At 47.6% G+C, this 26,465-nt stretch overlaps 1 protein-coding gene across 1 annotated transcript in view; it reads right to left on the bottom strand.

The window, feature by feature from the left end:
• The window catches only part of CDK19 (cyclin dependent kinase 19), a 399,878-nt gene that overhangs the window by 38,292 nt on the left and 335,121 nt on the right, over positions 1-26,465 (bottom strand). Inside the window, exons 7-9 of the mRNA XM_075338340.1 lie at positions 13,340-13,483; positions 7,078-7,147; positions 1,177-1,249 (exon numbers count right to left, since the gene is read on the bottom strand). Coding sequence (XP_075194455.1) covers positions 1,177-1,249; positions 7,078-7,147; positions 13,340-13,483 — 287 coding nt within the window. The remainder of the gene's footprint in view (positions 1-1,176; positions 1,250-7,077; positions 7,148-13,339; positions 13,484-26,465) is intronic.

Raw genomic sequence — 26,465 nt, 5'->3', positions numbered from 1 at the left:
TGCAGCTCACAAGGCCTGACGCTGTTTGGTGCGGCTCACAAGGCCTGACGCTGTTCAGGGCGGTTCACAAGGCCTGTTCATATTCAATGTTGCTCACAGGGCCTGATGCTGTTCAGTGCAAAAGCATGAACTAGATTAGAGATTACAAGATCCAGAGACAAGTGACAGGAACTTTGATGCCAATGCACACATGCTAATGCTGGCTTGAGTCAGGAACATGCAAAGAGGGCCCCAGCCTCAGGAGGTGGAGGCAGGATACAGGCATACAATCCAAACTGCATAAAAAGAAGAGAGAGGAACAAACTGATGGCTGAAAAGGCTGCCTTCTTCTAGAGCTAGTACACATATTCATTTCTATATAGGTTGGTGCTTTATAATTTATTGCCATTGCAAACATATTATGGGGATGAGGAGAGGGCATAGGCAAGGTCCACTGGCAGACACTGCCAGAAAAGGGGCCCTGTGCAATAACAGTATATGGGCACTTTGCATCCAAAAATTTATTAAAATGGATAATTCCACCTGTTTTGGAGGTGGAAATGGACTCCCTTACTTCTTGGGTCCCTGTACAAGAACACAGGTTGCACGCACCAATGATATGTCTGCCCGTGGTAAAGCCACCTTGTCTGTGGTGTTTATAAGAGACCCTCATATCCCACCACCTTCAGCCCACCTCACTCGCACATAATCCAGCCATTTCACCTCACCCCACTGCTCTCTGACAGAGTCTATACCCAGTTACTGCCTTTGGCCGTCCTCTTGCACAGATTTTGGTTCCCATCCCAAATGAAAGGGATGAGGCCAAGATTTCTTGGCTAAATGGAGCCTGAGGATTCTAAAACGGCTAACTACCCTGATTATGGTCGTTCAACAGGTATTCTGCAGGACATTAAATGTCACATCTACTTAAACTAGTTAACATAAGGAGAAACAAATTTTTCCTCATAAGAACTGTTGCAATGCTTCGGAGAACCTCACATCACCCTGTGGAAAACTGCCATAAATAATGCCAGTATGCTTCTGATTACTTCCCCGGCGGGCTCTAACACCAGAATTACTGCCGCCATGCATATCACTGCATTAAGGTGTTGTTCAGAATATAATTCCCTTCTATAATAGTTAGCATAACGCAATGCAGTTCAATGTAACTTGTATATTTACTAATCTATCACTTACCAAAAGAAAAACTTTACTATCAGGCTTCACCTTGTGCTTTTCCATGTATTTTATTAAACTACTGTTAGCATACCTGAAAAACAAATTTGGGTAGACATAGAAGAAGACAATTTATAGGTCTTAAAATATCTAGTGCACTTAGAAAACAGTTTTACATCACCAAATATTGTCCAGGGCCAAACACAATATCTGAAGTACCCATTGGCAGCAAAGATGTTTGTCCCAAGCTAAATGATACAATCAAAATAGGCATACTTAAGTAAGCTCTTGGCATCAATTCTTTTCATCTCAATCAATACACTGTGAATTTTGGCAGTGAAACAGAACACTGCTGTAATGATTCCATTAGAGCTTCTTGCTCCTTATGCCGCACACATTGACTAAATATTTTGCAGCCCATACAAAGTGCTCAAGCTGTCCAGGGCAGTAAATACCAGTTTGATTGATTAGCAAGTACATTTGTCAATCAATTGGCCGCCATGCAACACTACACTTCTCACTTCTAATGTACTAGGCACAGGGCTGTATGTGGCTGGAACGTCTATTGATTGAAAGCCAGAGAAGCTGCACTCACGATAATCAACTGATCCCCATAGTGGCTTCATTGCTAAAAAAAAAGGTTGCCATGGTGAGACCATCCTTTAAACCAGGGGTCCCAAACCTGTGGATTGCGGACCCCTTATGCATGGCTCATCGATACCTGCTTAAGTGTGTACCACTCTCAACTACATTGGCTTACTCTAGGGCATTATTACTCGTAAAGGGGGCACTGAATAGACATTATTGCTTTCTATGAGACACTACGGTCGTGACTACTTTTTACTGGAGGGATTACTTTAAAAGGGGGCATTCAAGGCAGTATAAATTTCAAAGGCGGCACTTGTGGCATTATTATTTTTTTTAAGAGTGTATCCATGGAAATACTTCTTTATTATGAGGCATTTTGGTGATTATTACTTTATATGAGTAGACAATTGATATTATTTTACAACGAGGCACCAAGGGCAGAAGTATAAGCTTTATTAATTTATAAGACCTCGGGACATTATTAATTTATAAAGGAGCATTTGAGTATTATTACTTTACAAGGGGGTAATGAAGGGATTATGACTTTCAAAAAGGAGCACAGAGAGCGTTTATGATTTTTCTGCATGTACTGTGACTTGCAACCATCTTACAGAGCTGAATGTGACTCACAAGGTAAGAAAGATTAGGGACCCCTCATATAAACTATATCTGCCGCTATAACATGCTGCCCTAGTCAAGGGCAAATGACAAATGGTAAAGCACAAAACACAAAATGATATTGTGCCAATTATGCACAATATGACAAATGTATGCCTAAAAGGGTAATGTATTTAGGAGATAAGGGATGATACTTGCCACCAACTTCCCAATTTAACTGTAAATAGGATGGGCAGAATATGGCATACTTCTAACCAGGAGCACAATACTTTACAAAGGATTAGCTGAAGAAGAGCACATTAGAAAGACTCCCTATACATTATACAGCTGTCAACTGACTGATCATTCGATGGACAGCCATCTCTTGAAACCCAGACTCCTGAGTGCTACTGTGTTTTCTCAGAGAGAGCCACTGCCAGACTCCTCGTAAAGAGGCTTATCTCTAGAAAGCACAGGAAGATAGACCATTGAAATTCAACTAGCTGAATCCTTCAAATTATGTTGGTGAAGAGTCGGAAGGCCATCATACACATTAGACTACTGGCAGGTTTGGCCGACTTTCATTTGATGTGCATAGAGGTTTTCCACAACTAGGACAACCCCTTCTGATTCCACATGTTTCCCCTCATATAAAATTTTGACACCTTAACTCATCTTCCATACCAGCGGCTCACGGTGCCGGGGTCATGTGGGGTAGTCACATCCCATGAGCCCCATGTGCAGTTGTAACAGGGGCAGGGGGCGCCTCAGGGGGTGTAGTCGGGTCCCCTCGCCTTGTGGGCCGCAGGCTGAACCCCGGCCCGGCCGTTACTTGCAAAACAGGTGTGTTGTTGGGGCAGAGTGTGGATGGCAGGGGCACATACATGTCAGCATTCTTTCTGTACTCTTCAGCTCCCTTTTCACACACAGGAAAGAGGCAGTTACAGACAGCAGGTAAACTAAACACCAATTTATTGTATAGAGCTTCCATCTTTTTGTTTGCAGCAGGTTTACTTTAGTACGTTACAAGTTACAGGTCCTTTTCTACAAAAACGGTTTCCTTTTTCTCTACGGGCACTTTCCTTTGCCTGCAGGGGACATACGTTAACCCCCTAGTAGCTGCGCTCTAACCCGGATTTACTGTAGGGCAGATCCAGCACACACTACCGGCTCTGGATAAGTTCTCACCTCTCCACTTCTTTGTCAGGGCACTAACCTTCGCCTGCAGGGGCCAATTGTTATCCCCCTGATAGCTGCACTCCACTCTAGTACACACCACCGGCTCCGGACTAGTCCCAACTCTTCCACCGTTTCTCATGGGTTTCCTCTGCTTTCTAGCCAAGAGTACTCACTCAGGCTGACTGCCTCGTCTCACTCCCACACTCTGCCCCGTCACCTCAGACCGAGCTTGCTCGCCTCTCACATCTCACTGCACACTGGACTCTGCATTCAGAACCCTTCCTTCCCCACCTAGGCTGCCCTGCCCCTTCCTTCCCTGCCACTGTTACCAGGGGAACCACTGCTCTACACTGGCACCTAGTGGGGAAACAGTTTATGACAGGTAACATTTTACCATCAACATTTACAATTTGCCACCATACTACTGTGGCGTCTTCAGGGGGGGAAAAAATGCTCCTTCACTACCAGGGGTCCGACTACCCCTTACATTCCTCCCCTCTTTAACCTCAGCCTCCTGGTGAGGTTCGTAGCTGCAAAACAACACATGTCACATGTAGGAAAACACAATACTTAAAACACACAGACTGGCACACAAGTTTGGTGCCCAGAGTCCCTCCAGGGAAGCTCACGGTCTTAGTCGCACATCTGCCCGGAGGCCCTCCTCAGGCGCTCCCGGTCTTAGCTGACCTTCTGCCCGGAGGCTATTTCCAAGCGCTCCCGGTCTTTGGGTGGGCAGAAAACAACAAGACAACAAGATTCCTTCTTAACAGTCACGGAAGGAGTCCACGCACAGTTCTGCATTAAGCTCCTCCCGGGTTCAGTACTTTTAACGTTACTGTAACTGGAAACATTCACCGGCTTTCAACAGTACCGGTTTTCAACGGCAAACAAATCACTCTCTTCCGGACGATTACCTCCTCACTGCGGGTGGTATGCACGCAGCCATTCGGCCCGCTGGGCCCTCACATGGTCGGAGAGGGACTGTCCAGGTAAGCGGGATAGCCTACGAAACAGCTCATAACCCAGTGGCTCCGGTACTTCCTTCTCCAGTTCAGGCCCTTCAGCCTCCTGCGGGGGTGAGGTTGTAGCTGGACGGGACCGCAGTGGGCTGCCGACAACAACTACCGGGTGCGACACCATACTCTGATGTATCACCAGTAATGCCGATGCTTCTCTTGGCTTGTCTCCAGCCGTAGGTTCAGCGGCCGCTTTTGGCGCAACCGTCGATGTACTCTTCAGCCCACAGGCTTCAGCGAGCGCTTGCTTATGCTGAGCGCGCCACGCTCTGTTCTCCATTCTGCTTGGTCCAGGTATTGGCGTTTGCTTCTTCTTCCACTGCCGGGGTTGCAATCGCGCCTGGGAAGGTGGAGGCGGTTCTTCTTTTCCCGCTTCTGCCCATACTCCGCCCCCGGCCTCACCCACCAGGTCGGCACAGCATTTGCGACGCCTCTTCTTTCTTGCGGCGCCGCCCACGTCTCTAGACCACTGCAGTATCTCGGGGCAAGCACCTCCCCTCTTTGGGCGGTGCACTCCGGGCTTCTTCCTTACAGGCCAGCCCAGCGCTTTTCGTTTGGCGCCCACTTTTCGCGCCTTCACTAAATCCATGAGGACGGCCGCCATCTTGCCGCCATCTTGTGGCCTGTTCAGTACATCAGGCACCACTTGGTCTCTGCTCGGGGTTTCTCTTCTGCGGGCTTGATCCTGCCGACTACGCCAAAATGTAACGGGGGCAGGGGGCGCCTCAGGGGGTGTAGTCGAGTCCCCTCGCCTTGTGGGCCGCAGGCTAAACCCCGGCCCGGCCGTCACTTCCAAAACTGGTGTGTTGTTGGGGCAGGGTGTGGATGGCAGGGGCACATACATGTCAGCATTCTTTCTGTGCTCTTCAGCTCCCTTTTCACACACAGGAAAGAGGCAGTTACAGACAGCAGGTAAACTAAACACCAATTTATTGTATAGAGCTTCCATCTTTTTGTTTGCAGCAGGTTTACTTTAGTACGTTACAAGTTACAGGTCCTTTTCTACAAAAACGGTTTCCTTTTTCTCTACGGGCACTTTCCTTTGCCTGCAGGGGACATACGTTAACCCCCTAGTAGCTGCGCTCTAACCCGGATTTACTGTAGGGCAGATCCAGCACACACTACCGGCTCTGGATAAGTTCTCACCTCTCCACTTCTTTGTCAGGGCACTAACCTTCGCCTGCAGGGGCCACTTGTTATCCCCCTGATAGCTGCACTCCACTCTAGTACACACCACCGGCTCCGGACTAGTCCCAACTCTTCCACCGTTTCTCATGGGTTTCCTCTGCTTTCTAGCCAAGAGTACTCACTCAGGCTGACTGCCTCGTCTCACTCCCACACTCTGCCCCGTCACCTCAGACCGAGCTTGCTCGCCTCTCACATCTCACTGCACACTGGACTCTGCATTCAGAACCCTTCCTTCCCCACCTAGGCTGCCCTGCCCCTTCCTTCCCTGCCACTGTTACCAGGGGAACCACTGCTCTACACTGGCACCTAGTGGGGAAACAGTTTATGATAGGTAATATTTTACCATCAACATTTACAATTTGCCACCATACTACTGTGGCGTCTTCAGGGGGGGAAAAAAACGCTCCTTCACTACCAGGGGTCCGACTACCCCTTACACAGTCAGCACCAGCTTCTGTCTTCCCACCTTCAGACCAAACAAGTTAGTCAACAGGAAGTGAACACTGCAGCTGCTACTCATTTCCTGTTGATTGCTCTATTGGTTTGAAGGTGGGGAGACAGAAGCTGGTGCTGATTGGACATGGCATTCATGTGACATCCCGTGAACTCTGGAATCGCAAAACATGGCACTGCTGGAATGATGCCGAGGAATGATGCCGATATGGGGGTGAGAAAAGGCTTTATTATTTTACCTGGGGGAAACATGTGGAATCAGAAGGGATTGTCCTAGTAGTGGACAACCCCTTTAACTTTAGTCCTTGAGGTAAAATATTATTCAAGACTGCATGTTATAATTGCACCTCTGCTTTAAGCACCACAGCTCTGCAGGATGTGACTACTAATTTGTGAAGGAGCTCGAGATCATGTGCTTTCGATATTAACAGGTATACAATACCAGGATAAGTAGGATTATACAGTTTTGCTCAAAAGTTTACATACCCCGGCACATTAAGAACGGGGGTATGTGAACTTTTGATCAGGGTTATTTGGATGTTTTTGGGTGTCATTATGATTTAAAAAGAGAAACCCAGTAGTTTGACAATAAATGGCTTCACCCAACCACTAACCATGAGTGGAAAAAAAGATTTTGCATTATCATTTATATTCTCTGAAAAGAGGCCAAGAAAGCAAAAAATGTGACGGGGTATGTAAACGATTGAGCACAACTGTATATGTCTGTATAAATGTCTGGTCATGTAACCCTGGGACATTGTCAAGCTTGTCTTGAAGCATATTCAGAATTTAATTCATAAAAATATACTCGGGCGTTTTATTAATTTATACCCAGTCTAAAAAATGTCAAAAGACACCGTTTTCTTTATATATTATATATTTTATAAATTTATATTCTTACGTGGTTCTTCTGAAGTCTTTTTGAAGTGTAGGATACTCTGGCATCTTTCTGATATCTTCCCAGTCTTTATCTGAACAGACAGCAGTGATTTACTATTGTACTCAGGACAGTTCAGGCAATATTTTATGGCTCCTTTAAATAGGCTAATCCAGGCCATTAAATGACCATTGATCGGCTATATACAAACAATAGTTTACTGGCTGGTTTAGAGAGGCAGATGAACATGCTATGCATGCATAACCAGCATTAGGCTATGTTCACACATGGCAACTTTTTGACAGTGCATCTTGAGTGCATCAAAAATGCACCAAAAAACGCGGTAAAAATGCATTGCGTTTTTACCAGGTTTTGCCCAATGCGTTTTTAAGTCAAATCTATTGACTGGAAGCGCTCCAAAACGCTGCAAAAACGCAAAAATAATTGACATGCTGCATCTTGGGTGCATCTTCAAAAACGCAGCCAAGATACAGCCAACAAAAGATGCCCAGTGTGGACAGCAAAATAGGAAGGAAATGCATGCATTTTGGTACATCTTTGTGATGTCTAAAACGCACCAAAGATGCATCAAAAGATGCCCTGTGTGAACTTAGCCTTAATATTGTGAAAGGAATATCATGCTATCAGTAGCACATCATTGGTTTTATTTGGGGTGATGTGCTGCCGATAACCATTTTTAAGCCAACCTAAAAATCATGGAAACTAACAAACAAGCATTTTTGTTCATTTGTCAGGTGATGGCCACACTGTTTATAAAGGGGTGATAGTTGGTGACGAGCGTTCTTTTGAATTCACCTAGTACCGTAATTATGATATCATATATTCAGACACCTTATATTTAGAAAGAAAACAAAGTGGCTGCTATAGATAACATCATAAAATATGATAACATTATGCTGAATGTTTTCATCAAAAGGCAAACAGGGTGTTCAAGACAATCTGCCAACGGTTCAGACACCTTTAAAATTAGAAAATGTGAATGCCTGTGGGTTGATTATCCACATCCACCCATATAAGGTTTATCACATAAATGCTGTATGTTTAGTGGACATATTCTTGGCAGCCACATAGAAAGATAGCACCACTACTTACAAATGCTACCAGACTTAAAGGCCTACTCTCATCTTCAGCCTATGTGTTATCCATAGTACATGTATTATAAATACTGAATGGCACACTTGCCCATAACCGGGACCAGCGAGTGTAATCAGGTTAAAAAGAAAACCTGATTCCAGCCGGGGATTTGTCCTGGATATCTGGCCAGACACTAGTCCCCATATAAGTCTATAGGGACCAGAATCCAGCTATTAAAAATGGTGATAGAAGGGATAGGAGCGAGCAGGCTGTACTTATCGAGGCTCCGGTGTGGCTGTAACTGCTCCCGCAGCTGCTCATTCATTTCAGGTGAAGTCAATGAGTTTAATGAAGTCACCTGAGGTCAAGTAACCTGCAGTTACAGATGGTGGGCAGTGGGAACCTCCAGTTATGCCCGCAACTTACTTGAGCGATGTCACCGCTCATTGCGCGGCTCACTTAGTCTCTGCCTGAAGTCAGCAGCAGGCAGTCATGTACAATAATCGCACTCTGTGGCTTCAGATGTAGCAGGGCTGGAATCATCGTGGGACCTCGTCTGGATTACGTCGGACCTGATGAGATGTTTTGGGGTTAATAAAGTGGTGAAAGAGGGTGCTTTTTTGTCTTTTATTTCAAATAAAGGATTTTTTCGGTGTTTGTGTTTATTTCTTTTCACTTACAGATTAGTAATGGGGGTCTCAGACACCACCCATTACTAATCTAGGGCTTAGTGGTAGCTGTGGGCTGACATTACCCACTTATTACCTCGATTGCCACCACACTAAGGCAATCGTGAGGAGCCGGGTAAAGTGCTGGGATTGTCACATCTAATGGATGCACCAATCTTAGGCGGCTGCAGGCTGCTATTTTTAGGCAGGGAGGGCCAAATAAGCATGGGTCTCCCCAGCCTGAGAATACCAGCGCCCAGCTATCGGGCTTTATCATGGCTGTGTATCAAAATTGGGGGGGAAAGCACGCCATTTTTTAAAAAAATGTATTTAAATAATTTTTTTTAAAAAGCTGCATGCAGTTCTTCTTATTTTGATACACATCCAAGATAAGCACACAGCTGGAAGCTGCAGTCTGTAGCTGTATGCTTTATCTGTGCTGTATATCATAATATGGGGAGACCCTACACCAATTTTTTTTATTTATTTTTACTGTATGATATAGACATCCAGATAGGATCTGTGATTGGAAGCGTCAGACACGCTGTCACTTAGTCTGACTGTAGCCGATCACAGACACCGGTGGGTGGGGAAAGCAGTGCATATGCAATGAAGGTAATGAGCAGCCCTGGAAATGAATGAGCGACCAGGAAGCAGTTACAGCCGCACTGGAGGCTTGGTAAGTACAGCCTGTTTGCTTTATTATTTTTTTCTTTATTTTTTTTGTATTACCAGAGTGCCGGCTCTGGATCAATACCCAGAATCCACTGAGAATTCTGGGCCCAGGCCTAGCAATCAGGCACCTTTGAACTCGCGCAGGTCTGGGTCTGCTCGTCACTAATTATAAAATTCATCCACCCTCCGGGACCCTCACATATTGCGGGAACACGGGTCCACAGCTCCCAGTCTGCTCATTACCAGCCACCATATTTTTAACTGACTATGGATATGCCATAAATGTTAACAATGAGAATACTCTATTAAAGGCATAGTGAATTGAGAAGTATTAATACCAGACGAATATTTCCATATTTCTTCACGTGACACCCACAAACTTAAATAGATTTTATGCGCTATAGCAACACAACGTAGCAAGTATTTATGAAGTGTAAAGGAAATTCTACATGTTTTTTTAAATATTTAAAATATATAAAGCTGAAAATTGTCACGTGCATTTGTATACAGCCCCTTGTAGTCTGATACCCCTAAATAAAATCCTGAGGGCCAATTGCCTCCAGAAGTCACATAATTATTTAAGTCCACTTTTGTGCAATTTATTCTTAGCATAACTACAGCAGTTCAGTGAAGGCCTCAGAGGTTTGCTTGAGAACATTAGGGATCAAAGAGCATCATGAATACACCAGGCAGATCGGTGATAAATTTGTGGAGAAAAGTAAAGCAGGGGTAGGCTTAAAAAAAAAATAGCCCAAGATATGAATACAGAATACTGAATACTGGTCAAATCATGATCCAAAAATGGAAGGACTATGGCCCAACTACAAATGTACTGTGAAGATTTGAGGTTGACAGTTATAAGTACACAGTCTTACAACAATAAGAGTCTTTATGCTCCTCCAGACAACTGATATCACGACCATAGCACATGTATCCCGCTCTAGCCAGCAACAATAGTTCTTAGCATAGTTCCTCAAATCCAGACGATGGGTATCACAACCACAGGTGAACAAAGGTCTAAGAGCCATGTGCTCGAAACGGGTCTGGTGTGCGGTTTAAAGAAACTTTGGATTTTTCCTGACTCAGAGATGGTATACTTTTGTGGCTTATCTTTATTACAAGAAAATTATTCTTTGTATTTTAAAAAAGCTTTTCATTAAAGCTGTGTTTTTATGGAAGCGTGAAGCTGGAACATTCCTTTGTTTGCCTGTGCCTCAGACGCTGAACAGCAGCGGGATCTTGTGCTTCAATACCGCCAGAAGTGCAGAGTCTTGGGGTGAGCTAGATATTTGTTTCTTTGCACTTATCACGGCCATAGCAGTTGTATCCAGCTCCAATCTTTTTAGTCCATTCATGGGCATTAGGAATTTGCTGCAACAGCACCTCTTTGCCCCTCCACGTCACAGCACCATCTCCCTCACTAACCAAATGTATGGCTTATTGTTGTACCTCTCCTGGGATCAGCTGGATGGGCAGAAGTACTCATCACACCCACCTCTTTAGGCATTTTCTGTATGAAGCTCACAAGTATGAAGGTTCCAGAAGCCCAGTCTCTGGCACAGTTTTCAGAATTGTGTATTAGAAAACCCCCCTGCACAGATAAACAGAAAACTCACAATCCCCCACATGCAGGACAATGAATCCTACTGCAGGCCTGATTACATTAGAGCACAAGGAGGCCAACTAGGAACACACACTGTTACAACCTCCTCCCCCTTCAAATTGTGTATGTTAAAATGAAGAGCAAGCAATCTCTAATAAAACATAATAAGATTGATGTAACCAGCACTCTGTGCTGGAACAAGTCTAAAGGGTGCTTTACACGCTGCGACATCGCTAACGATATATCGTCGGGGTCACAGTGTTTGTGACGCATATACGGCGTCGTTAGCGACATCGCAGCGTGTGACAGCTAGGAGTGACGATCAACAATCGAAAAACGTCAAAAATCGTTGATCGTGGACACGTCGCTCCTTTTCATAATATCGTTGGTGGTGCATGCCGCTGGTTGTTCGTCGTTCCTGCGGCACCACACATCGCTATGTGTGACATCGCAGGAACAACGAACATCTTACCTGCGTCCAGCGGCAATGCGGAAGGAAGGAAGCGGGCGGCATGTTCAGGCCGCTTATCTCCTCCCCTCTTCTTCTATTGGGCGGCCGTTTTGTGACGCCGCTGTGACGCCAAACGCACTTGCCCCTTGAATGAGGGATTGTTCGGCAGCAACAGCGACGTCGCTGAACAGGTATGTGCGTGTGACGCTGCCGTAGCGATATTAACCGCTATGGCAGCGATCACCACATATCGCAAGAACGACGGGGGCGGGTGCTATCGCTCGCGACATCGCTAGTGATGTCACAGTGTATAAAGCACCCTTTAGTCTTTAGTTCGTGGCCAGCTCTTCACACCTACCAAGACATGGCCATGCACCTAAACTGACATCCCAAGCAAAGAGCACTTTTTAGAGAAGCAGCCAAAAGTCTCCTGGTCTCTCTAAATGCCAGACACTTATGGCGGAAAATTAACACTGCAAATTATCCTTAACCCCGACATCACCTGGCAATTTTCAGTTTTTCATTTTCCACCCTTTCTTCCAAGATCCATAACTTTTTTTATTTTGCCATCAAAACAGCCATATGCTGGCTTGTTGTTTGCGGGACGAGTTGCACTTTTAAATGACACCATTCAGTCTGCTCCATATTATACTGGAAATGGGAGAAGAATTCCAAATGCAGGGAAAATGTAAAAAAAAGTAAAAATTCCACAATTCTTTTTTAGGTTTATTTACCATGTTTACTATATGGTAAAACTGACCTTGCAGTATGATTCCCCAGGTCAGTACAAGTTGGTTGATACCAAACATGTATAGGTTTTTTTTTTCTTTAAGTGGTGAAAAAAAATTCAAAAATTTGTCCCAAAAAAAAAAAAATTGCACTTTTGTATCCATTTTCAGACTTATATTATAGCATTCTCATTTTTCGGGATCTGGGGCTGTGTGAAGGCTTATTTTTTGCATCTTGAGTTGACGTTTTTCGTTATACAATTTTTAGGTATACAGTATGTGATGTTTTGATTGCCACTGATTGCAATGTCCTGGGGCGGCACGATATGGTAGCTGCAGGTAATACTAGCTACTGCGGGCTTCAGAAACATGGCGCCGGAGATAAGCGCTATGCGCAGGTGCCAACTCCGGAGCCATGTTTCTGAAGAGAGAAATTTGAATACAACCAGAGAGAGAGAGGAACAGGTGGCGGGGGCCGGGGATACACGTGCATAACCCGCCCGGACATTAGAAGAGTGGTGCACATGTCAATCAAAAACTGCTTGATTTTTCAAACTTTATAAAGTTGGATTTCACTGCCTAAACACCCGAGCTGCCCCCTGATGATATGTACACAATGTGCCTCATAGTGCCAGTACTGCACTGGCTGCACCTTATACATGAAAATCCTGATGTTTGGTTCCCTTTAATATTATTCACTCAAGGGGCAGAATACAAATGAATGTCACAATTTTCAAATTTAGATAGTTGGAATATTTAGAAAAGCATGCATGATTTCCTTCAAACTTCACAAATACTTGCTACTTAGTGTTGTCATATCACAAATTCCCAATGCTCAAATGTTATATTGTAATTATTGTAATTACCGTAAGTATGGGAGAAAAGCAAATACGGTACATTCCCAGAAAAATAGATTTTATGTACACAATGGATATCTGTAAATACTGTTATTTCCAATTAGAATAAAATACTAAAAATAATTGGTGCGCTGCTCTACTGATGAACATAGCTTGACATAGTAAATAAAGTTATACATATGCTAAAGCCAAATGTCAAAGTCATATACCTGCAGGAAATCCCATTACACTAAATATACGATCCAGTTGGTCATGATGGAATGGGTTACTTGTCTTGATATCTTCTTGACGACAATGAAAAATAGGTTCCGATGTTAACAATTCTGCAAAAATGCAGCCAATCGCCCAGATATCTGTCAAAATAAAAAAGTCCCTTGTTATCAATATAGCAGGTACCACGCTCGTAATGGTTGATGAAATAGTCACTAACATTTTCAAATGTTAGAAAAGGTACTTTTATTGTTGGAAGCAATAAATTGAAAGTTTGCTATTAAAAAGGTATTTGAGCCAAAGTCCAATATTTGTCATGCAATATAATCAGACACGAAATGAACAACAAAATGGGGAAGTAGATGTGAAGTATCATACTTTTATTGGTACCTGTACTCTGTGACATTGAGGGTTTGCATCAGTTCATGTAAAGAACATGCCTACAAATATGAATATTTGCATAACTATTCACCCCCTCAAGTCAGTACTTTGTAGAGGCTCATCTTGCGACAATTACAGTTGCAAGTTGCTTTGGATAAGTCTCTGAGTTTTCCACATCTTGCCACTGTGATTTTTTGCCAATTCCTCAAGGCAAAACTGCACCAGCTTCTTCAAGTTTGTAACGCCCATACTGGCATCCCCGTGTTGTCTGGCCTACCTCCTCCTGTGGGGATGTTGGTTTTCTCACCTGCTCAGCCATCTTGAAGTGGATGCCCCATCCCAGCTCTATACTGCTGTCTCCCACAGCTGATGTACACCTCACAGGCTTCCTGGTCCTGCCCAAAGGGTGCCTGCGCTCCCTGACCCGGAAGTGCCTCTCAGGTCAAGTATTTAAGGTGCCTTCCCATTAAGGGATCTGCCTGGGCAATGAGTTAGTTATGTTACTAGTTCTGAGGTCCCTTGTGCTGCTGCTGTCATTGTGCAGAGTGCTGCTGCTGACATTTATCTATATTTCAGTTATGTGCCAGTTTGCTGATCTGCTGCTGCCGCTACCATCCAGGCCAGCTACCACGATACTCACCACTGCAAGTATCCTCGCCCTTCGCTGCTGACGTATCCATCCATCCCGGACAAATCCACTACTCTGCCTGTTGCTGCTGTCACTACTACCGGAGACTGTATTGCGTCAGTGGCGCCAGCTGCCAGGGTACTGCAGATCCGCTAGGGCTGCCCTCTGCCGGCTGCTTAACAGCAGTGAACACTAAGCAGTCGGTCCAGTGCGCTCCAAGGCGCTCTCCAGTGGACTCACTAATACAGTGTCCCGCGAGCATAACAAAGTTAGATACTTTCCTCTGGTGAACAGCAATCTTCAAGTCTGATCACAGATTCTCATTTGGATTAAGGTGTCGGCTTTGACTAGGCCACTCCCCTTAAACCTCTCGAGTGTTGCTTTAGCTGTATGCTTTGGGTCATAGTCTTGTTGGAAGGTGAACCTCTATCCCAGTCTCAAATTACTGATACTCAGAAGGACAACATGAAAACAGTGGGAATCATATAAATCCTTTTTATTGATTTTCTGCAAAAAATAGTGCACCTCAAACCAAAGCAAATCCTTTGCTTTGGTTGAGGTGCTGTCACACTGTACAAAGGGCTGGCAACACGTAGTACAGCATATTCCCCACTAGGTGGCAGCAGAGTAGTGAAGAAGAGTCAAAGTCACACTGTAACAGAAAAGAGGCTGAAGTACAGCAGAGTAACCTCAGCAGGCAGTTCACAGGTGAACCACCAGGGGGCAATAGAGTAGTCAAGCAGTCAGAGTCAAGCCGGGAAGTCAAGTAACTGCAGAGTGAGGATCAAGATCAGGTCAGAAAACAGACCGAGGTCGGATGCCAGGAGATCCTATATGCAGAGGGAAAGACAAAGAGCACAGAGAAACAGAAAACAAGACCGGAGGGTGAGTAGAAACAAACACGGGAAGGAGGCTGAACCAGGATGGGTAAACAACTGACCGGAGCGGGAGGGAAGTCAGGGACTGGGACAGACGGACGAACGGGGGAGGATACAGGTCAGAGCACGGTAACAAGGAGTCAGATCAAAAAGGAAATCTCACCAGAGCCAGTCCCAGGCTGCAGAGCAAAACTATAACTAGCACTGGAATGCTGGTGCAGCGACCAGATATAGTGTCTCCTGAAACCGGAACGAGGTTGATGGGAGTTAACCCCTGACATTACCAGGCTGGGTCTCGGAAACTCTGAAGCAGGGAATACTGGTCCTGGATCATGACAGGTGCACTATTTTTTTGCAGAAAATCAATAAAAAGCATTTATATGATCCTCTATAGCTCCTTCTGAGTGCTGGAGTTAATTTCTTACTTATATTGCTTTTTTTCCTCCAAGCAGCTAATCTATGACAGTTGAACCAAGCCATATCAATTCCTCAAATTACTGACAAACAAGTTTTGCTCAAGAATATCCCTGTATTTCACACCATCCATCTTCCCCTCCACTCAGACCATTTTCCTTGTCCCTGCTGCCGAAAAACATCCCCACAGCATGATGCGGCCACCACATTGTTTAACTTTGGGGATAGTGTTCTTTGGATGATGAGCGGTGTTGGTTTGGCGCCAGACATAGCGTTTAACTAGGTGGCCAAAAAGTAAAATGAGCTTTCTAACTTTTAGCTGTAAGTAAAGGCTTTTTTTCTGGCCACTCTTACATAAGGGCCAGCTATATGCTGTGTATGGCTTAATGTAGTTGTATGAACAGTTCCCTCTCTTTCTGCTTGAGATGTCTGCAGTTCCTTTAGGGTTTCCTTTGGTCTTTGTGCTGCCACTCTGATTAATGCCCTCCTTGGCAGGTTTGTTGTGGTACAATGCTCTTTCCATTTGATAATAATGGATTTGATTGTTCATCAGAGATTGAGATTTTTTTTTAGAACCCAACCCTGACTTGTATTTCTCAACAACTTTGTCTCTGACTTGTTTGGAGCTCTCCTTGATCTTCATGGTGTTGGCTTCCTTTCACTAAGCATGTGACTTATGAAGGTAATTGTTTGCACCAGAAATTTTTGAAGGGTTTCATAGCAAAAGGGGTGAATACATATGCATATGGCAATTTTTAATTTATTTTATTGCATAAATTTAAATTTTGCCTATATTTTTCTTATTTTCCCAACTTTTTACTATTTAGACTATTTAGTGCTGATGCATGACACACAAATAGGATTACAAAAATATTTAAACACAGATTATAATGTAGCAAAATAGGTAAAAAGCCAAAGGGGGTGGATACTTTCGCAAGGCACTGTACATTCACACAGCACTGTTGAAAAGTCTTAGGCAGGCAAAGAAAAATGCTGCAAAATAAGGTAATTGTCACAACGGAGCATACACACTTTCAGCGTGCAGCGCAACATAGAAGGAAGGCCCTGGCGATAAGGGGAGGGGACACCTTTTGCAAATCACCTGAGTCTGTACCTTTTTTTCCCTAATGTCCCTATATGGGTCCATCCCCCCCATCGCTGCGACGTGCCTAGGCCCCCACTTGCCCTGAACTCACCTTGGCTAAGCTAGTCTCAGCAATGCTATGATACAACAAGAGGTATGGGAGACAAACAAAGGGTATATAAAAAGAAAACACTCCAAGCTCCTCCAATGCAACTAAACATCACAGCTGCAATAGTCACATCTCCTTAGGTTTTTCCAGAGACAGGCTCCTTCCAAAGTGGTAGTATAAGAATGAGATTCTATAACTAGTGTTCAATGGTAATGTGAGGTAAATCCGGAGATATGACGATAAATCATGATATTCAAGTATGTCAGGAAGCCCTCTCCTGGTGTCACCCCCCCTTTCCTTCACACAACTGGTTTAGCAACAAATCCCATGGCCATGTCCTGTGATATGGAAATTAGGTGGCTTTAGGACAATGGACACAGGATGACTCCCTGCCGTCACCCTGTAGTAGGAGCTGCTAGCTAGTTAGCAAGGCTATGGAAATAGCCAGACAGAACGACTCCAGTAAAAAATGGTTCATATCTCGCAAGCCATATTTCCGATAAATATGGCAACCATAAAAATGGTGTCTCCGCATGTGGACGATGCCGGCACCCCCTTTTTATGGGAGCAGGACATTGGGAAATGCCCCAGGCGTGATATCAGCCAATGGGGAACTGGCAGACAGGTCATGAGTCCCCTCGTTCTGTAGCTAAATTCATAACTGTCACAATGAGAGCATTGGCGTCCGCCTACGACGCTCCCAGGCAAAGTTATGGCCAATATCCCCTTTGCTGGATAATTCTGATCCATGCAGGGGGAGTGGCAGTGCTTCCCTGTGAGGTCACTAAGGTAGGAGGGGACCTGGATCTGCCCAGGTTGATAACCCTACTTCGGCCATTTTCCAGTGTTCTTCTGCTCGGGGGCCTGGTTGGGAAAGACCTGTGAGGGAGTTCCTGGAAACCTGGTCTACAGCGCCCCCCTGTGGCCAGACGCAACAAGGTAACTGCTGGAACTGTGTATGCCTGTTTGTAACCCATGCTTTGATTGTAACTGTACTCTGACATATGTATATTCTGTAGATTCCCTATTGTATATATTGTAGTTTCTGGTGTGGCTTTAGGCTGATTAAATTATATAATTAATCTTGGGCTGTTCTGTTATCTCGATCTTGAATCCCACGTCTGTGTGTTCGGCTAATAGTTACCGTAAATCGGTTGGTGGCAGCGAATCGTGCCAAGGATTATTGTGGGGAGGCCAGTGAGATTCGGGGAGATTTTATATATTCCGCCCGCGGAGGTCGGGGGAATATATACCTTACTCTCACCGGGGACCCTTCAATAATCGGCATAAGTAGTATAGCGGCCTCCTTGCTTATTGTCGGGCAATTCCATAATTGGCCTGACTATAAGAGGGGCGCTAGAGAGCGCGTCACGTGCTCTGTCTGTCGGTCGGGAGGTATAAAGGAGGGGTGACCCCCACTTGTTACCCCCCGATTGTGACGTACTGGTAGCCAGCGCGGGGGATTTCTGAGTGACCCCCCCGGTGGTTTGTGACATATTGGTGGCATAGCGGTGGGATCGAGATAATAGTGTGTGTGAGTGTGAGACCCATACTCCCAGACACTAAAGACTGCCTGCAGCAGCTGTGGCTGCTGGGGTCTTCAGACTAGCTCAACACTAGAGTGTCAGAGTGCAGATACTGTAAGGTGTGTGGAGGCATCAGGTGTCAGTTCTGTGTCAGTGACCAAAAGTCTGCAAGAATGGCTGATGGCACCAGGAGCAGAGCTATGCAACTGGCCAATGCTAAGGCAGGAGCCGAAGAGAGGGAGGACGGTGCTGTGGACAGCAATGAGGAGGTTGCCCACGAGTCCTCCAGGAGCTCGACGCCAGAAAACCGTTCTGCCGAGGACATTGCGCAACCTGGCACTGCTGGACAAGATGAGGAGGAGCTCACCCAAGGTTCCTCAACGAGCCAGATGCCAGCCCTCCGCTCTGAAAGGGACAGTGAATCGCCTAGCTCTGCAGCGTGCCGCAGATCACCACGTGCCATTCCACCGAGCCTGGGAGGCTCGGATAGCCTTCTTCAAATGGCTATGGCCCTTCTCCAGGCTGGAGACCAGAAGGGCTACAAGGAACTCCTGGCAGAGCGCAGGGCAGAGCGGCAGGCAGCGCGTGACGCTGAGGCTGCGGAGCGGCACGCAGAGCGTGAGGCTGCGGAGCGAGAGCGGCAGGCAGCGCGTGAAGAGCGAGAGCGCCAGGCAGAGCGTGACTACCAGCTGCAGCTAGCTCAGCTCCGGCCCTCATCAGCCACATGTGACCTTCGAGACACCAAACTTCCAAAGGTCCGTGTTGAGGACTTCCCAGTGCTGGAGAAGGATGGAGACTTGGACTCTTTCTTGACTGCTTTTGAACGGACTTGCTTGCAGCACCATCTGGACAAGGACCAGTGGGCCAAATACCTGACCCCCCGTTTAAGGGGTAAGGCCCTGGATGTCCTTGGGGACTTGCCTGCTGAGGCAGATCAGGGCTACGACACCATCAAGCGGGCCCTGATCCAACAGTACAACCTCACTCCAGAGTCCTACCGCAAGAAGTTCCGGAGCCTACAGAAGGGACCAAAGGACTCCTGGGCTGACCACCGGCGGGCACTTGCCCGAGCTGCCGACCACTGGACCCAAGGCCTGCAGCTTTCCACCGGACCGGAGATCCTGGACTTGTTCATCACGGAGCAACTCTTGTGGAACTGCCCTGAGGATCTCCGCCAGTTCATCCGAGACCAGAAGCCAAAGGGGTCCACGGCTACAGCTGCCCTTGCCGATGACTACACCAACAACCGGGCCCCTGAGGCCAGGAGAGCGGCCACCAGCAGCACCTGGAGAGGGGGTAAGATGAATTCTGCGACTGCCCCACCTGCCCCTAGACTGCAGGGGGTGTCCCCCTCAACTCCCCTCTCCAGGCCCGTGGCGGAACCAAGACGGTGCCACCAGTGCAACCTACCTGGACACTTCAAGGCCATGTGCCCTCAGCGCCCCAAGGCCCCGGCTCCGTCCCCGTCCCAAGGGCCGCCCAAGGTGTATTGTGTGGGTGGGGGTGGTGGTAGGTCCCTGGACAGCTTCCAACCTGTCACCGTCGGCCGGTCTGTGACCATAGGACTGCGAGACAGCGCCTCGGAGGTGACTCTGGTGCGGCCTGAGATGGTGTCCCCCCAAGACTTGATCCCTGGAAAAACCCTCGCTGTCTCCGGGATTGGAGGCACTGACCCGGCGCTGCCGGTTGCTGACATTTATGTGGACTGGGGCGCAGGGCGGGGGGTGAGGGAGGTGGGGGTAACTGATCGGATCCCTGCAAACGTGCTACTTGGGACAGATTTGGGGCAGATAACCTCCCAGTTTGGGCCCCAACCAAGGGCTGAACCTTCAGCCCGTACTGACATGACTCCTAACAATGTTAATGTGTTATCTATGAATGATGTAAGGGAGGAGGGAGTGAACTCTGATATTTCTGCTTGCATAGACACCATAGACACACACTCAGCTGCAGCTGTGACAGGGGAGGGGGTCAGAGAAAGGTGTGACAATGCCTCTACAAGTAACCAGCCTGTGAGCTGGGATCTGTTGCCCTCTGCAGGGATAAGCAGAGAGCAGGGTGCTGCAGGGGGAGGACCAGTGTGTGGGGTGGGGGCTACCACAGCAAATGTGGGGTCCCCAGAGATTTCACAGCGGGGTTCTGTTGCTGCAGGAGGGGAACAGGCAGGTGAGATTGGGGCCGGTCCAGGAGCGGAAGTGCTCCCAGGTAAGATCTCGGTGCATGGTTCCCCCACAACCGGGGTGTCAGGAAGCCAGGTAGGTCTGCCTGAACCGGCGACTTGGTCAGGAACGGAGGAGGAGCAGGCACGACCCACGGTCGCAGCGGCTGTGGCCGCTGTCACCCGCAGTGGGAGTGCTGGAAGCCAAGGGTCCTCCCGGAGGTCCGATAGCTCTTCCCCTTCTGACCAAGTGGCAGCCGAGTCAGGTGGAGGCCAGGACACAGGTCCCGGGGTACTGACCGAAGATGTGACAGTCTCGTCGATTCTGGCCACATCTAGTCAGGGGTTTCAGGCAGCGTTAGAAGCTGACGACAGCCTGAAAGCTCTTAAGGAGCAGGCGGCACAGCCTCCCTCGGACTCGGACCCGGAGCGAGTGGTCTGGGACCAAGGACGGCTGTACCGGGCCACGGTCCAGCAGGGTTCACCGGAGGCGTGGCCCAGGGACCGACAGTTGGTGGTACCCTATCCGTTCCGGACGGAGTTGTTGGGGATCGCACATGAGATTCCGATGGCCGGACACCTAGGGATCGCTAAGACCAAGGCCAGGTTAAACCAGCATTTCTACTGGCCAAAAATGGGGGCCGATGTGGCTGCCTACTGCCGTTCGTGTGAAACCTGTCAGAGAGTGGGGAAGGCGGGGCCACGCCCCAAAGCCCCACTAGTATCTCTGCCAATCATCGATGAGCCTTTCAGGAGGGTGGCTGTGGATCTGGTCGGCCCGCTGGCCATCCCCAGCAGCTCCGGGAAACGCTTCATACTGACGGTAGTGGACTATGCCACCCGGTACCCAGAAGCAGTGGCCTTGTCGTCCATTCGGGCTGACAAGGTGGCCACCGCATTGCTGGAGATTTTCTCCCGAGTGGGTTTTCCCCAGGAAATGCTCACTGACCGGGGGACCCAATTCATGTCCCAGCTGATGGAGGCCCTCTGTAAGCAAGTCCAGGTGCGACATCTGGTGGCCAGCCCGTACCATCCACAGACTAATGGCCTGTGCGAGCGGTTCAATGGCACCTTAAAGCAGATGCTTAAGATGTTGGTCGACTCCCATGGGCGTGACTGGGAGCGGTATCTCCCACACCTGTTATTTGCTTACCGGGAGGTTCCACAGGCCTCAACAGGATTCTCACCGTTTGAGCTCCTGTACGGGCGACGTGTGCGGGGCCCCCTGGCTCTGGTGAAAGAGGCTTGGGAAGGGGATTTGGCCACCCCTGGAGTGTCGGTTATCGAGTATGTCATGCGCTTCCGGGACAAAATGCAGGCCTTGACGCAACTGGTACACGACAATATGGCTCAAGCCCAGGCCGATCAGAAGCGTTGGTACGACCAGAACGCTTGTGAGAGGACCTACCAAGTGGGTCAAAAGGTGTGGGTACTGGTCCCCGTACCACAGGACAAGCTTCAGGCAGCCTGGGAAGGCCCATACCTCGTGTACCAGCAGCTCAACCCTGTAACGTACCTGGTCACCCTGGACCCTGCCCGTGGAAGGCGGAAGCCCTTCCATGTGAACATGATGAAGGCACATCATGAGCGGGAGGCATGTGCGCTCCCCGTGTGCAACCTGCCCGAGGAGGGAGAAGCGGAAACCCTCTTGGATATGCTAGCCCAGGTTAGGGCAGGCGGATCCATGGAGGATGTGGAGGTTGGCCACCAGCTCTTGGAGGACCAACGGTCCCAGCTGTGGGCCACCCTACACCCCTTCCGGGGGTTGTTTACCAACCAGCCCGGAAGGACTGACTTGGCTGTCCATCACGTGGACACTGGGGATCATTCCCCGATCCGGCGTTCAGCATATCGGGTCTCCCTGGAGGTGCAGCAACACATGCGCCAGGAGATTGACGAGATGCTGAAGCTGGGGGTGATCCAGGCATCCAACAGCGCTTGGGCCTCGCCTGTAGTCCTCGTCCCTAAGAAGGACCGAACCACTCGGTTCTGCGTGGACTACAGGGGGCTCAATGCGGTCACGGTCGCCGATGCGTACCCAATGCCACGCATCGATGACCTGCTCGATCAGTTGGCCGGGGCTCAGTACCTGACCATCATGGATCTGAGCCGGGGATATTGGCAGATCCCCCTGACTCGCAAGGCCAGGGAACGCTCTGCCTTTATTACCCCATTTGGACTGTACGAGTCCACGGTGATGCCATTCGGGATGAGGAATGCCCCTGCCACTTTCCAGCGGATGGTCAACACCCTGCTCAAGGGACTTGAAGGGTACGCGGCCGCGTACCTGGATGACATTGCCGTCTTCAGTCCCACCTGGGAGGACCACCTAGAGCATCTAGCACAGGTGCTCAGGCGGATCCACCGGGCAGGTTTGACCATCAAGCCGGGAAAGTGTCAGCTGGCCATGAGCGAGGTCCAGTACCTCGGTCACCGGGTAGGTGGGAGAACACTGAAGCCCGAGCCTGAGAAAGTGGAAGCCATCGCATCCTGGCCCACCCCCAGGACCAAGAAGCAGGTGATGTCCTTCTTGGGGACCGCTGGGTACTATAGGAGGTTTGTTCCATGCTATAGTAGCCTGGCAAAGCCCTTGACGGACCTCACCAAGAAGAAGCTGCCCTCTGCAGTCGATTGGACAATGGACTGCGAGACAGCCTTCCGGGCCCTAAAGGACGCCCTGTCCAGCCCGCCCGTGCTACAGGCAGCCGACTTCACGCGGCCGTTTGTAGTACAGACCGACGCCAGTGACTTCGGCCTCGGTGCGGTGCTCAGCCAGGTGGACTCTGCGAGCCAAGAGCACCCAGTCTTGTACCTGAGCAGGAAGCTGTTACCAAGGGAAGTTGCCTATTCCACGATGGAGAAGGAGTGCCTGGCCATAGTGTGGGCCCTGCAGCGTCTGCAACCCTATCTATACGGGCGCCACTTCATCGTGGAGACGGACCACAATCCCCTCAGCTGGTTGCACACCGTCTCTGGGACGAATGGGCGATTGTTGCGATGGAGCCTTGCGCTCCAGCAATACAACTTCACCATTCGCCACAAAAGGGGCCGTGACCACGGTAACGCAGACGGGCTGTCCCGACAAGGAGAGGTCGCGGACGGGCGCACGGGGGAACACCGGAGTGTGCTGCCCCCTAGCGCCCTCAAAAGGGGGGAGGTGTGAGGTAAATCCGGAGATATGACGATAAATCATGATATTCAAGTATGTCAGGAAGCCCTCTCCTGGTGTCACCCCCCCTTTCCTTCACACAACTGGTTTAGCAACAAATCCCATGGCCATGTCCTGTGATATGGAAATTAGGTGGCTTTAGGACAATGGACACAGGATGACTCCCTGCCGTCACCCTGTAGTAGGAGCTGCTAGCTAGTTAGCAAGGCTATGGAAATAGCCAGACAGAACGACTCCAGTAAAAAATGGTTCATATCTCGCAAGCCATATTTCCGATAAATATGGCAACCATAAAAATGGTGTCTCCGCATGTGGACGATGCCGGCACCCCCTTTTTATGGGAGCAGGACATTGGGAAATGCCCCAGGCGTGATATCAGCCAATGGGGAACTGGCAGACAGGTCATGAGTCCCCTCGTTCTGTAGCTAAATTCATAACTGTCACAATGAGAGCATTGGCGTCCGCCTACGACGCTCCCAGGCAAAGTTATGGCCAATATCCCCTTTGCTGGATAATTCTGATCCATGCAGGGGGAGTGGCAGTGCTTCCCTGTGAGGTCACTAAGGTAGGAGGGGACCTGGATCTGCCCAGGTTGATAACCCTACTTCGGCCATTTTCCAGTGTTCTTCTGCTCGGGGGCCTGGTTGGGAAAGACCTGTGAGGGAGTTCCTGGAAACCTGGTCTACAGCGCCCCCCTGTGGCCAGACGCAACAAGGTAACTGCTGGAACTGTGTATGCCTGTTTGTAACCCATGCTTTGATTGTAACTGTACTCTGACATATGTATATTCTGTAGATTCCCTATTGTATATATTGTAGTTTCTGGTGTGGCTTTAGGCTGATTAAATTATATAATTAATCTTGGGCTGTTCTGTTATCTCGATCTTGAATCCCACGTCTGTGTGTTCGGCTAATAGTTACCGTAAATCGGTTGGTGGCAGCGAATCGTGCCAAGGATTATTGTGGGGAGGCCAGTGAGATTCGGGGAGATTTTATATATTCCGCCCGCGGAGGTCGGGGGAATATATACCTTACTCTCACCGGGGACCCTTCAATAATCGGCATAAGTAGTATAGCGGCCTCCTTGCTTATTGTCGGGCAATTCCATAATTGGCCTGACTATAAGAGGGGCGCTAGAGAGCGCGTCACGTGCTCTGTCTGTCGGTCGGGAGGTATAAAGGAGGGGTGACCCCCACTTGTTACCCCCCGATTGTGACGTACTGGTAGCCAGCGCGGGGGATTTCTGAGTGACCCCCCCGGTGGTTTGTGACAGGTAAGTCATGTGATTTTTTTTTTTTATAACGAAGGAGAGTAGTTACAAAGGAGCTGCACCTGAGATTAAGACTACAAAGGTCAGCCAGATAGAAAAGAGTCCTTAATCCCTACAGCACTGAAAGAAAGTAGATTCACTCAAAGAAGAGTTATAGACATTTGCCTAATAAGGCGTTGTAACCTTCTGTTCCCAGATTGCCAGAGGTCTCCCCAGAACAGATTCATTTTTCTTAATCTAAAAATTGGAAAATTTAGTTTGTACAATAGTTAATTGGTACCTTCCAAATAGGATCAAATTGCTACAGGTCGCTCTTTTCTAACATGCCTCTCTGATTTTGCAGAAGGAGTTTTGATTACAGGTGATGACTTAAATTTTACTTTTAACTCTTCAATAGATTCTTCATCTGTATAGGGTACTGTCCTGCTGAGACAACTTTGCGCATGGAAATGGCTCCTTTGAGTCCTCCGGATGACAACTGGCGCATATTAAATCCACAATGTAAAGACTACACATATTTTTCATATGCCCATAACTCATATAGCTACATAGACTTCTTCCTTTTGTTTCACCATGCTCTATCGTGGCAACTATTGGATGCGATTGGAGAGTTTCCATGGTCTAACCATGCTCTAATCTTTTATTTCCTTGTCCCTTCCCTCTCTTGTTCAACATTCGTGAAAGTGAAAACTGAATGACAATCTTAAGGATAATCTTTACACATAAGAGCTGAAGGATTCCATAACTACTTTATTAAAGGTACTGTATTTTCCTCTGATGAAACCTCAATCCCTTTACAGCAGGAGACTCTTGAGAGGTATCCTAATCAAGCATGGTTCCAGGCAATTACGATGGAAAGGGCTCTAAAGGTTGATGAAAGTGCTGCGTCAGATAAATATTCTCGAGATCTCACATAAACACTTTTCACAATCACTTTAGCAGATATATACACATATATGTATATATATTATATATATATATACATATATATAGATATATATATACACATACATACATATATATATTATATATATATATATTTATATTTATAAAAGGGATGACGGTAACGGCTATTCTAGATCAGAAGTACCTAAGACATAGGGAAAAGCATAAATGTTTCTTCTACGATGCATCTGATAAATGTGGGAAACCTCTTTCAAGAATGCTTCACCCTCGTTCTTCCGCAACGTACATTCTGTGCGTCAAAAGACATGAAGATAGAGACCCTCATAATTCGAAATAAATTATTAACATATTTAGTTCAATAAGAAAACTATAGAATATCAAAAGGTCAGTACTCAGATCTTCCGCCTGGAGACCTCTGCCCAGATCAAACAATATGTTGAGGGGGATGATGTGTCATAGGGTGGTGAAATGAATTCCATAATCCAATCTGCATCTGGTAAATGTAGTGGCCAAGACAGCTTTACACCAGCATTTTATAAATTCTTTCGAGGACAATTAGCACCAGTAATGGCTAAAACTTTTAACTCTATAGATGAAAACACT

Source organism: Anomaloglossus baeobatrachus, chromosome 3, assembly GCF_048569485.1.
Source record: "Anomaloglossus baeobatrachus isolate aAnoBae1 chromosome 3, aAnoBae1.hap1, whole genome shotgun sequence".
NCBI lineage: Eukaryota > Metazoa > Chordata > Amphibia > Anura > Aromobatidae > Anomaloglossus > Anomaloglossus baeobatrachus.
Note: the sequence above shows the minus strand (reverse complement) of the source record. Positions and strands in the feature narration are given on the sequence as shown.